Genomic DNA, 13,508 nt, shown 5'->3' with positions numbered 1-13,508 from the left:
AACATACGAGTGTTTTGAGATACGAGCCGCCGAGCGAGCGATATTTTGCTTCGAGATGAGAGCAAGATTTGAGATACGAGGAATCGCACACTACACCGCTGCACACGACCCCCGCATGCGGGGCGGATGTTGGGGTCGTGTGCAGCGTCTAACAGTTTCTCCCACCTCAGACTAGACCTCAGTCTGTGTGCTTGTTTCCCTCATGTTCGAAGCATTTTTGATAAGTTGGGTTCGCGGTTTTTTTGCATTTTGTACATTTACAAAACATTATCACTAAACATTAAATATTATAGAGATGGAGGAGGTTATCTCTACAAGAGATATAAAGGAGATCTTGGGAATGTGGGAGAAAGTTGTAGAGTTCGTGGATAAAAATCACCCCGAAAAAGTTGCAACTGGTCGTGCATCGGAGTTGTTCAGCGAAACTTGCGTAACTCATTTCCGCAATATCCTGAAAGGGAGGAAGAAACAAACCTCCTTGGACAGTTTTTTTTAACGATCTGCAGGTGTAAATGAGCAAAGCGTGACGAAAAAAAGCGAAGACCAGTGACAAAAATTTAGCACTTCCGTAAGCACTTCACTTTTTCTTTTATTATGTTTTTATAGAATATGTATTTGTTATTTATAAATAAATGTTTCTTCTTGTAAATACATTTTTCTTATTTAAAAACACTTAACAAAAACAACTGAGGTGGTGTTTTGGGAGCTGGAACGGATTAATGGCATTTCAATTAATTTCAATGGGGAAAATTGCTTTGAGATGCGAGCAATTTGACATACGAGCAAGGTTACGGAACGAACTAAACTCGTATGTCGAGGTACCACTGTATTTGCCATGCTGCGTCTATACCATCTTTCATCAGTATCTGCATTTCTCTTCCACCAACATTTATTATTTGAATTATATAATTTTAATATTTTGCTTATCTCTTGCATTTGTGTCAGCAGAGTGTAATTTTTTTTTTGCCCTATGCAAATCGAGGTGTTTATGTCTTTGTGTCACCATCATTAATGAATTTTCCACTATGTGCATATATTATATGATGTGTACATTTATATTTATGATTGGTATGACTTTACAGTTGTAATTAGGTTGTCTGCAGACATTGAAGTTGACAGCAACAGCAAAGCATTGCCATGCACCATATAACTCTTGCCTATTTTTCATCACTGTGTATAGTTCTTTCCCAGCAACCTTTTTTATTTCCATTACATTATTTGAATATTTTAGATTATGTATGCATATCTCTTGCATTTGCATCACCACTATCATGTTTTTATTCATCTAAATTGAGGAGTGTGTGTGTCTATAATTTGTGTCACCATCCCTTATAATTTGCTTTGTCATCAGTTGCATATAATGTGCGCCTATCAAATGGACAAGATTGTGAGTTTATGTTTAACTTTGATGCACCACTTTTCCAGTTATAATTGTTCATTTGATTATTCAAGTTTATCATGCAATCTTTTTTCATTTGATTTTACTAATCCATGGTGGAAACAACTGTGCATCAGTGTGTACATAAAACATGATTATCAGGTAAATCAGGATTTTTGTTATTTTTCACCGTCGCAGTTAAAAAAAAAAAGATGACATTTGTAAGGGCGTGTAAGTTTTTATTGAGTACTAAAATCAAAGCAATGTCCTTTATTTGGTAGGGTCGTGCCCGTAACCAATGTTGGGATAGTAGGCGGAATTGAGTTAAAGTACAAAATACATATAGTGCCCTTACTGTCAATTAAGAAAGTACTTCGGACTAAAGATGACTAAAAGCTGTAGAAAACAGTCTATACAAGTCTCAGCTTGAAATCTCTTAAGAATCCCTCAACTTGCCCACCCCAAATACATCGAAACTCATGTTGCTAACACAATATTAACCCAAGTGGCATTGTGATTACCGTGCATACTTACAACATAGTTACACTTATTTTGGAAATGTAATGGGAAGGGAGTTAGAATTTACAACTTTCAGCCTGTATGTAATACATCTCACATAAGCATTTACAATGGATACACATTCACTGTAAATCATTCCATTTGGAGTTTTTGCTGTCGCATTCAAAAAGCATTTCATTCAGAAGAATTAAATTTGTGTACTGAATAATTTGTAAACTAAAAGGAATCGCAAACTTCTAAAATCAAAAGACAAACTAAATATATGGAAAAATCTCAAAGAAAAAATTTTTCTAACTCTTCGTTAGGTGCTTGACTAATTTTTCTAATAATTCTGTTCTTTGTGTCTCCAGGTTTCTCATAAATTCTGTTCTTTCTTTCTCCGTGTTTCTCATCAATTCTGTTTTTTGTCTATGCAATTCCGTTCTTTGTGTCTCCATGGTTCTCATAAATTCTGTTCTATCTCCGTGTTTCTCATAAATTCTAGTCTTTGTCTATCCAATTCTGTTCTTTGTCTATCCAATTCTATTCTTTGTCTCTCCTCCGCCATTATCTCTTCCTGCACTGCCAGGTTCCTTACATGACAACTCTGAAGCTGCTCTGACGATTCATTATTCGGTCTCTTCCGTTTCCTGGAGTCTCCATAGACTTTCTTTGCTGTTCTTGCTCCTTTGGAGGGGTGGCACATTTCTGGGTATTGGTAATCTCTGAGAGAGTGCTTACTGAAAAATAAATGTAAATGAATTATGACCCATCTATAGGCATGGAAAATCCAAATATGTCTGGCCTGTATGCACATGGTAACTGCTCTTGCTGGAACAGTACATGCATACAAAAAGTTCCTAACTGAGCTTTTTACATATCTAGACTCATCTCTTTGTGGCAGAACAGACTTTTGTCATTACCCTCACCAAATACCTGTAGGAAAAGAAACAATAAACAAATGTTTTACTAAATATGGCAATACTAAAACTATGCTTTATTTGCTTGCTTATGCTATAAATGGTTCATTGACCTTTTACACCCCCCCAGTGATGATATTGTCACTGGTGGAATGACTGAAGGGTCTCCCTACAAGATTTCGGCCATTCTGGAATAGTAATTCCACCTTGTTCTTCCCTGGCCCGTTTTCTTGTTCGAGTCTACTATTGCTTTATACCTGTTGGGATACAAGATAAAAGGACTAAACATAATTGCATATATCATTATGTATCCAGACAAATTTCCCAGGGCTACAATAAAAAATTATACTCAAGCTTGGTTGATACTGGTGGGGTCTTGTTTACAGGTTAACTGAATGTATTGTGGTAACAAATAAATTTAAACCCGCTGAATCTTAAACAAAAACTTGTGATGTTTTGTTTCTCAGATCTCTGGAAAAATGTTGCACTCAACTTAAGACAGAAAACCCAATGACTTTGTAGGAACTCACCGTATTTTCATATTGCTCCATTTCTTCTCAATTGCTGCTGGAGCAAAGTGGCATCCTGAGGCTGCCATTTCAGAGGCAATCCTCTTCCACACCTCTATTTTCTTCATAGTAGGAAGTGCGAATTGTTCCTTATGTTTGGCATAAGTATCCATAAGTAGAAGGATGGCTCCACTGATTTTCCCCATTCTTTTCTGTAAAAATATTAAATGAATTCATCAGGAATAAAAACAGAAAAAAAAACAGAATAACATAGTGATATGCATAGCAAATGCAACAGTATCATATTGAAGCTTAAAGCTTTGATTCTAAACATCAAACAATAGGGTAGTTGTACTATTTTTATCTGTTGGAAGGATAGTTCAATGTGCACAGTATTTACAAAGTTGGGTTATTTGTGAAAATCATTACAGAGCCCACATTAAAACCATGGACGTATGCTCACCTTCACATACACTTCTTCAGTTTTACTTGACAACAAGCCAAGAACGACAGCATCATCAGAATTTTTCATAATAATCCACTCAGGAGGCAGAATGATGTGTCAAATCCTTCTTCATGTCCATGAAGCTGGTGTAGGCAATACGAACTGGCACGACAGGGGGCTCATGCACCTTCTGAAGAAAAATATGTGACAATTTTAAACATATGCTACTCTTTACTTAATCCATACACACAACAACATGTTGAAAATTACATGCAGTTAATACAAAAATAAATCTAGATTTATCTTCATACTATTACACTTTTCTTCATCATTGGGTTTCCCCTTCCTGTTTGCCATAACTGAACACTTATGAAATTGTTCACACAGACCATATTTCAGGTAAATGTACCACTCCTCAGGTGCCACAGAAAAACTCAGATTTACTTTACAAACGGTAGTTCTTCTCACAGGTATTCATAGTTTTCCCATCTGTATAAAGTCCTTTTATGTCATGGGATCCTTATCTTTTTAACGTAAAGATTTTTGTTTTGTTTTAACGTAAAGAATCTGTTCTTTAAACTTACAAACTTTAAACTTTAAAATTACACTTACAGGCTTGGGTCTAGCTGTTTTGGGAGTTTCAAAGGATTTTTTAGGCATTCATCTAGTTGGCATGCTCCCAGGAACTAGTCCCATGATTCTTCCAGAAGGTCCTGTTAAAAATGCCAAAATGAATAAATAATTAAACATACATATAAAAATGTATGTGCTGATATACTAAAATACAACAATAACAAATCAAAGAAAAAAATGGAAAATCAATTTATGTATTTTCTAATCTTGATTTTAAAACTCTAATATTGGTTTACTGCATAAGAAACATCTTCAATCATCTGTGTTGGCGAAGGGGTGTGGGAACTGAAAGCACTGATGTTGATCTAGGCCTATTCATATACAACAAGTTTTTTTAAACAATAAGAATATTTACTCAATACACTTCTCAAGTAATCTAATGACAATTTAATGAATGACGCGATTATTAATAACTAAATTTTTGTTTCAATGGGGATATTTTCAGCTATGTGAAAATTGTCTAAACCTTAAATCAAATCAAATCAGACTTTATTGACTTATCAGATCAAATCATTATTGACAAATCAGACTCACAGTCACGAACTAAAACATGAACAGGACAAAGAAGAGTAAGAGGTAAACAATAAGATCAATACCTTTTTTAATGCATTCTTCTTCAAAGTGCCTTGAACAAATCTTGGCTGTCAATGGATTGAAATTTTTGTCTGAACGGTTTATTGCATGAATGAGAGCCGTTCGCCACTTGTCTTGATCTGTCCATATTCCTGCCTGCGGAAGCGAAAAAACGCTTAAACAGAAAGATTTGATACTCGCACAGTGGCATTCTACCAGTTACTCTTGCAGATTTTACTGACATAGTAAAATGGCAGGCGTAACCGGAAGTTCTGAGGTCACGAGCCTCGTTCTAGCAGTTAAGTGAAAAAAAAAAAAAAAATCGTCTGCAAGCTGTCCAGGGGATCTACGTTCATGATTAAAACAGCTATTCGTGGTATTTATTACACTGAAAAATTACCTTTATCACCACCTTCAGCATTTTCATTTTGCTGTATTGGCACATACTGTTGCCTTAACTTTGCACCACTTGTGTAAACCTCCTTCTTTACCTCGTGACTTGGTAGGAGTAAGCTATATTATTTTCGCTGGCCAACTGACCGGCAAGACGCTGGAGATAGAAATTTCTTCTTGCCTGTTCAATATATAAAAATAAAATCCATTGTACTACAATATAACACCAAAGCAAAAGGGATATTTGAGAGAGAGAGAGCAACCAACAAGTTTAAGGTAAAATGCGATAATTACTTTCACAAAGTAATTGCTATCATTGTACAATAATGTGCTGATCCTCATAAGAAAGTTTTTCATAACCTGAGGTAATAAATTTTGGAACTAGAAAGCAGAAAACTAAAACTTAAAAAAAAAAAAAAAAAAAATTGACGGAAATGACCCGTCAGTGGTAAACATGACCTGCGCGCCTGCGCAGTCCAGAAACGCAACCAACAGCTCGAGTCATCCAACGATCGTGCTAGATCGTAGTGCTAGACCGGTGTCGGAGCTCACCAAATTGCCCGAGCCCAAAAATTGCCATCTCACAGTGCGCAGGCGCAGGGGTCAACGGGGTGCGCATGCGCAGACAAGGCCAATTTGTGGGCTTGATATTCCGTGAGATAGACATGTGTCCGAGCTGAGGAATTGGCCCAGTGTGTAGGACAGAATATGTCTCGAATGTTAACAACAATTGTCATGTGTAGACTCGTGTCGAGGACGTGTGTGTGATGCAGCTCAATCACAAATCACCCCTACAAGAAAATATAAAAGGTAAGATTACCATTTAATTTGTATTCGTAGGCTTAGTCGATCGGCTTCTATTTGTAAATGTTCGTTTCGTCTGCTATTTTTTTAGGTATCAATCACGATCAGCTTTGGGTGTCCCCGGTTATTTGTACTCGTCCGCTTAGTCGGTTTGTTCGTAGTGTTCCGTCTGTAGCAAAAAGTAAACATGGAGCGAAAAGCGAATGAAGCAGGATTAACTGGCATCTATTACCACCTAATCAAAGTAGTATGTTTGCAAATAATAAACAAGTTGACAACCAATTTATATTTGCAGCATTTGAATCAACCACTTTGAATGCAAATAAAAGTCTTACAATAATAATAAAATTTAATTTTGCTACTATTACGACCTTTTTCTTCTTTATGTTGATGTCAAGTATTAAGATTAATGGCATCAGTCATCCAAAGTAATGCTTTAAGCATACTACGAATAAATATTTAGTGTTTTATGCACAGTGTATATTCACACCACGATTTTCTTTTTCCAGTGGAGTACTCAGAAGAATGGGAAGCTAATTCCGAAAAATTGGGTCACAAGATTTGCAATATAGTACACGTGAGCAGAAAAGAGGGATAGTCAACAATATGGTAAACGTGTAAAATGCGAAAATGAATTCAACTGCTGCATTTTTTCTACCACAAAATGACAATTGAGCTGGGGAATTTCACAATGCGAGGAATTATATATGCTGTTAGTTTAAATTGTAAATTTATTTTTGTATCATGTATGAAAGTAACTGTACTTCTCTGGATAGCTTCAACCCAATGCAACATCGATTGCCAGCCAAACAACTGCACCATGAAACACCGGGCCCCTCGCTCGTGTGATCCATCATCACGTTAAGTCAAACATGAGATTAGAGAAACACAAATGGGGTTTTGCCACAACGTTTCTGTAACAATACACACAGGTTTCCATTGTTTTTCATTTAACTTCTAACTGTTCATGTAGAGCTGTTATATAAGTGACTTAGTACCCAGATTTGACCCTAGAGTTGTGGGTAAAGCACTAAACCAGTGTAATTCATATTACTCAATAAATCGTTAGTTGTCCTTAATGTATACAGGTTATATGTCCATGTGAGAAATTTGTTGTTTGCACATGCACTTAAAAATGGACACTTAAACACCTACACTTGGTAATTGAATATTTGCCTTACGTTTACATATTTATATATAAGCACAACTCACATACACACACCATTCCCCTTTCATGTACACACATGCAAGGCACATCCCGTCGCAAAAAAAAATTAATACCATATAATTATAAACCCTTATGCTGTCATCATTGACAGAATGGGTGTAGCTGCAAACATAAAAGAACATATGGCTATTCGGATTGTCATATCAGTGCAATAGCTCCTCAGCATTGGTGGTTGTGTTAACATGTCCCAGTGTGCAGGACTGTTTGTTGTTATTAATACTCTATTAACTGTAAAATTTGATGACCAGTGTAAAATGATTTACCACACTACTATACTTCACAATCCAAAAATGCTTATAAGAAATTCCAGCCATTTTAACTTTCAAGAAATCAAAAGACCATCAGCATTTGTAGCCAAAGTTGTGAAGTATTACTAAGGATGGGAACCAGAATAAATGAATAAAATGTGATATGTGAGATATTGGTACATTGCAAGGATGGGAATGTGTACCCTTGGAGTGTAATAAATAGTAGAACTACAGAATGATTGTGACAGGAAGAGAGAGAGAGAGCGCAAAAGGTGTGTTTATCCCTTTGAGTATGCTTTTGTTACATCATGCAGGTTAATGGGGCCTGGAGGAAGGAAAAGAATGAGTGCTCCCTATGAAAAATATTAGTTGTGATTTTATATATATAAGCTGTCTGCATGTAGGTTTGGTTAATGCTCTGTGCTTGAGCTAAAAGATTTGGCATTGGTCATCAAGATCCTAGTGTGAATGACTTGGGGAACATGCATTTACAAGGTACTCTTGTACTAAGGGCTTTATGCATGTGCACATTACTTTCAAACATGACTGTCCAACTGCAAAGGATTTTTTATAATTAGAAGTCAATGGTTTTTTGCCTTTTTTAGATGTAGAATAAGTCTTCTTTGTTGTTAATTTATCAATTAACATTGGACCATGTGTGCAATTTTTAAATTCATGAATTACACCTTTCATATTATAACCAATTGAAATGTTTGTCGTTTACGGCCATTGGTGGAGCACTTTTACTAAATAGGTTTATTTTCAACTGGTAAGATAAGCATGTCATTATGTGATAATAATAATCACGGTCTTGTAATCAAGTGCGTTGAGGCGTGATGTCTCATTTGCACTGGGGCCATTTTATTACAGTAACAATCCAACACAATGCAGATCATAAACTTATTAATGTATTGCATACTAATGGGGAACATTCAACACTCAATTGGTAAAATTATTGCCACTCTGTGCTAAACACTTGTACATGATACAAAAAACAGCATTTCCACTTCCATTTCTTTATTGAACAACTCACACATTCAACATTGTGCTTAAATTGCCAAATAAATTCCATGTACACAGCGGCAGTCCTATGCAAAACAGAAGATCCATCCTGAAAACAATGAACCACTATGTTACAAAACCATACCCACACACTATAAGGAAATTGTCTGACATAAAATGTAGGAGAAGTACATACACCACTTACACTATTGGTATTAATGAAAACAAAAAAGAAAATTTATTTACATCCCATGTGTGTGTGTGGTCAACATATTATAGTGTATGGCAACCCCACACATGGAAATTCAGCACTGCATAAGCAACATGCTATAAACCCCACAAACAATTAGAAGTGCTTATGCCGCAAATCATTCACTGGAACACAAAGAAAAGAAGTGAGGAAAAAGACAACACTTCCACAAGTGTACTACTTCCCTGAAAACTTTTTGTGCAAAAAATCTTATAATGTCTACCTTTCTTTGGGGAGGAAAAACATAACAGAATCAAGAAATCTGTAGTCTGTAAAACCCTATAATGGGCTAAAATGTGTGACATTTACTCCTGTTCTATCAACATGAAAACCTAGATGGTTAAAAAGAATCCGAGCAGACAACACCAAGCACAAAGATTCCTCGCAGCATCATATCAATCTACCTCGTCGATTCGCCACCGTCCACCTCCGCATCACTCCATACTTAATAAACTAAACAAACCTTTTGGGCTCAAGTTATGCAAATAGGTATTATGCAGAAGTTCAAAATCTCTTTTTTGAGCGCAAGGTCCGACAGACGACACCTATACATTACTAGATCACACAAATATGTCACTGGTGACTTTATTTACATAACTGGTCATAATGTTATCACCGTCGTGGCAGATGGTGGTCTCGACGTCTGGACTCTGATCACTCTGTGGGCAGTACGGAGTACTCAGTACTAGACACTTAAGATCCATTGTATTGTGTATGAGCTGCTCGATCACGTTATCCATCGTCATGGTCGCACGCAACACATCAAGAGATCAGACTCTGACTATGATCAAAGCCCAGAACGTATGCGATCGTACTCTCCACTTGTGGTGTATGTTCTACATGAACGACTGCGTCACGCGGCCATACGAGAAAACAGTAGCGATGAACACAGTAATATACGAGAGTATTGAGTGTGCGACTACACGGAGCGAAGCGAAGCACGTGTACCAACACATCAGTCATAGGTGGATGAAAGTAATACAAGAGCAAAATTATACAATGCAATGGTTTTCCTGCTCACAACGCGGACAATGCATAGGAAAAGTTTTTAAAAACTGTGTTTCATTGCCATGAGGACAATGTAACTTATGTCCTAAGAATTTTTAATTAAATTAAGTTTTTGTCTCTCCCCCAGAATGTGCAAGGGATCCCTAAACCTAGACTGTGTCAGTAACATTTGATGTCATGCAGTGAAAAAGCAATGAATGAAATATTAGACTTCCTATGCTTGGTTCATGTAAGAACGACATGTAAAATCATTTCGTATACCTATAATTGTGACAGATTAGATCTAAATAGACTACGCTGCCTTCCGCACATAAGTGCTTTGCTTGATTGCCTTTCTGCCGCTTATGGTATTCTTCTCACTTCTGTTCGCCCACTCCAGAATTTTTGTTTGTAGCGATGAAATTAAGTGGCGTAATCTTTCCATCTGTGTGTCGCAACCTAGCCATTTTACCTTCGTCATCGCTAAAACTAGATTATGAGTTACCAGAATTTAAACGATGGTTAGCAGCAACAACAACAACAAAAAAAAATTTTGCTTTAGTCAGTTATCGCGCATTCGCAAAGTTCAAAACCATCCGAATTAAAACCAACACTGTTTCCAGTGCGCCAAACTATGAGAACGATGGCAAGTCCCTGGGCTCAAGGCAATTGGCGGAAAAATGCCGTCTCAGTGGTAAACATGACCTGTTGACCCCTCTGCGCCTGCGCACTGTGAGAAAGCAATTTCTGGGCTCGGCAATTTGTGAGCTCGTGACACCGGCAGTTAACAGCGTCTCATAGCGTCTCTTAGCCATAATTAGTTAGGAAAAAAATTTGTACGAGCATGATTTTCTTGTTAATTTAAAACATATTTTTTGAAAGTGTAACCCATATTGTTTAATGCAGTGATGCCCAACCTTTTTCGGCCTGCGGTCTGTAACGGACTCAATATAATGTTTCGTCCTTTACTTAATGGTGGTTTTCACGTGACGTCATCAGTTTTTGCGAGCTGCTTCAGCGGCCATTTTTCTTTCCCTACTAAGCAGTGGTTACGGAAGCTTTGCTGGCAACTGATCGGTTATCATGGTCGTCTGCGGTATAAAAGGATGCGGAAACAAGCCCTGCAGTAAACGAAATGTTCCTCTAGATGTATCTTTTCATAAGATACCCAAAATTATTTTGAACCAAGGCGACGAAACAAGAAAACTTACAGAAGAACGACGTCGTCTGCTTTACCGAGAGGATATTACAACAGAAAGAAGTGGAACAAAATAGTTATCTGTTCGTAAACACTTTGTTGGCGGTAAGAAACCAGACTTTTTCCAGTTTTGCTAAAGTATTTTAACATTGTTCTGCATGTTGTACACATTGTGATAAATATTCCTCTTCATTGTAGGTTGGTGACAGTTCAACGTGATTTGAGTGAACATCAAAACAAGACTTTCATTATGCATGACCACGACTAATAAACTATAGCTATAGAGAGAGAGGATAAAAATGTTATTTCTACTTCATTATTTTTCTTTTTTAGACGTGTATTTGGTTTATTTTGTTTCAGTGCTGATTATTATTATTTTTTTGTAGTTAATATCACAAAGATGTAATTCATGGGTTGTTTTATTCTTGTGTCTAGGAAAGCCAGCATATGTGAATTTTCGGAAACAGCCCTTCGTGGCTTCCCCACTCTACACTTGGGACATGAGCGATCAAGTACTTGCTCAGAAGCTGAGACTTCGAAAAACAGGTATTCGAGGCTTGTGTCTCGCAAAGAAGTAATGCATACTCTACATACTGCAAGCAAGAAGCGAAAATCAATCAGCAGTGAGACAAGCCAGGAAGAAAAAATATGTGAAAGTGTTTTTGGTTGCTCAAGTGCTTGGGAAGAAAGTTTACATGGTGACATAGAAGATTCATGTTCAAATGATCAGAACACTCAAACAGATTTTGGTTGCTCAAGTGCTTGCGAAGAAAGTTTACATGGTGGCATAGAAGATTCATATTCAAATGATCAGAACACTCAAACAGATTTGACTGGACTAAATATGGATGCAATCATGCAGGACTCTGAGACCAGACTTCTTGATTCAGTAAAAACAGACAACATTGTTCTATTTATGAAAGACAGGTGTATGTTGAAGATGAAGCTAAAGTTCCATTCTACACGGGACTTCCTTCATTGGCAGTAATGGACCTTATTTTCAGAACGGTAGAGCCATACATGTCTAATGAAACACAGTCACTGTCCAAAGAGCAAGAGTTTTTTGCTGTGTTTAATTAAGATCAGACTGAACTACAATTCCAGGGATATAGGGTATCAGCTGAAAGTATCGTGTCAACTGTGCAAAGGAGTTTTCATAGAACTCTTGATGTACTTGTAGCACGGTTGTCTTTTTTGTTGCACTGGCCTTCAAGAGAAGCTCTGAAATGTCTATGCCTATGTGCTTTAAAGAAAACTTTAAAGATAAAGTTGCTGTTATTGTTGACTGTTTTGAACTTGAAGCACAGAAACCTCGGGCCAAACCAATCAGATCCAAGTTTATTCCAACTATAAAAATATCATTCTGCCAAATATCTGATTGGGATCGCACCACAAGGTTCAATCAGCTACATTTCAGATGCATTTGGTGGCAGGGCTTCAGACAAACACATCATTGAAAATACTTCTTTGTTGTCCAACTTGTTACCAGGAGATGTAATTATGGCCGACAGAGGTTTCAACATTGAAGATGAAGTTCTTTTTTATCAAGCTAAATTAATAATTTCAGATTTTACCCATGGGAAAAAGCAACTTCACCCACTACAAGTTGAAAATTCGAGAAAAATAGCCCTCTGTACGAATTCATGTTGAGAGAGTTATAGGCTTTGTTCGCAGAAAGTTTGGAATTTTGCAGTCTAAAGTGCCTATTGACCTGATGGCAACAAAGCCTGGTGATGATAATCCAGTCATAGACAAAATAGTTCGGCTTTGGTTGCTGCATTGTAAATTACATAAATCCATAGTGCCTATTGAGTAGCTATAGTGCAATTTTTTAGTTTTGAAATCAGCATTTATTTTTCAGAATGCATGCTTGCAATCTGTATATGTTTACATTACCATAGAAGTTATTCTCAGATATAAAATGCACAATTACCTTACTGTAGTTCTTTTTCTTTCGCACTTTATTTATAATAGCATGACGATATCCAACTGATCAGATAAGTTACTTGGTAAATTGATGTGAAACTGTGAACAATATAGAATTTGTTCTTTGCTGGAGATGTCATGCTTTGTATGATGTTGATCAAAATATTTGCTGTTGACAGAATATTGTTAATAATTTTTGCTTATTAACAGGCTACTCAAACATGTATAATTGAATCAAATGTTATTGTCATTTGAATGCAAATGCCGTTTGCTTCCTCAGAAGCTAATTCAGAGCAATATTGATGCCAGAGCTTCTTTGTGGATTTTAGATTACCTAACCAATAGTTCTTCTTAGTATCCATATCAGTGATGTTATTTAGATTGGGATTTTGATATGTTCCTTCTTACCCTGTAATGATTTTTTTTAAGTTATGTTCTGTCAGCAGACACAAAAATTTTCTGAAAAGAATTAATAAATATTCATTTGAATGTGCAAAAGTTCTTGTTTGATGTTAA

The 13,508-nt window shown here is 36.6% G+C and overlaps 1 protein-coding gene across 5 annotated transcripts in view; it reads right to left on the bottom strand.

Moving 5' to 3' along the window:
• Positions 1-1,596: 1,596 nt before the first annotated feature.
• LOC112567325 overlaps positions 1,597-13,508 on the bottom strand; it is a 29,175-nt gene continuing 17,263 nt past the window's right edge. The window contains exons 1-6 of one of the 5 annotated variants that reach the window (XM_025244144.1): positions 5,357-5,457; positions 4,980-5,112; positions 4,363-4,463; positions 3,769-3,940; positions 3,327-3,517; positions 1,597-2,616 (exon numbers count right to left, since the gene is read on the bottom strand). In XM_025244144.1, coding sequence (XP_025099929.1) covers positions 2,340-2,616; positions 3,327-3,517; positions 3,769-3,837 — 537 coding nt within the window. In that variant the 5' untranslated portion in view covers positions 3,838-3,940; positions 4,363-4,463; positions 4,980-5,112; positions 5,357-5,457 and the 3' untranslated portion in view covers positions 1,597-2,339. Of the gene's footprint in view, positions 3,518-3,768; positions 3,941-4,362; positions 4,464-4,979; positions 5,316-5,356; positions 5,458-13,508 lie in introns of those variants that run through there. The other 4 variants (XR_003099845.1, XR_003099844.1, XM_025244093.1 and 1 more) reach the window with 4 other exon arrangements.

This window comes from Pomacea canaliculata, linkage group LG1, assembly GCF_003073045.1.
Source record: "Pomacea canaliculata isolate SZHN2017 linkage group LG1, ASM307304v1, whole genome shotgun sequence".
In the NCBI taxonomy this organism is placed as follows: domain Eukaryota; kingdom Metazoa; phylum Mollusca; class Gastropoda; order Architaenioglossa; family Ampullariidae; genus Pomacea; species Pomacea canaliculata.
This window is presented reverse-complemented; position numbering and strand designations above follow the sequence as displayed.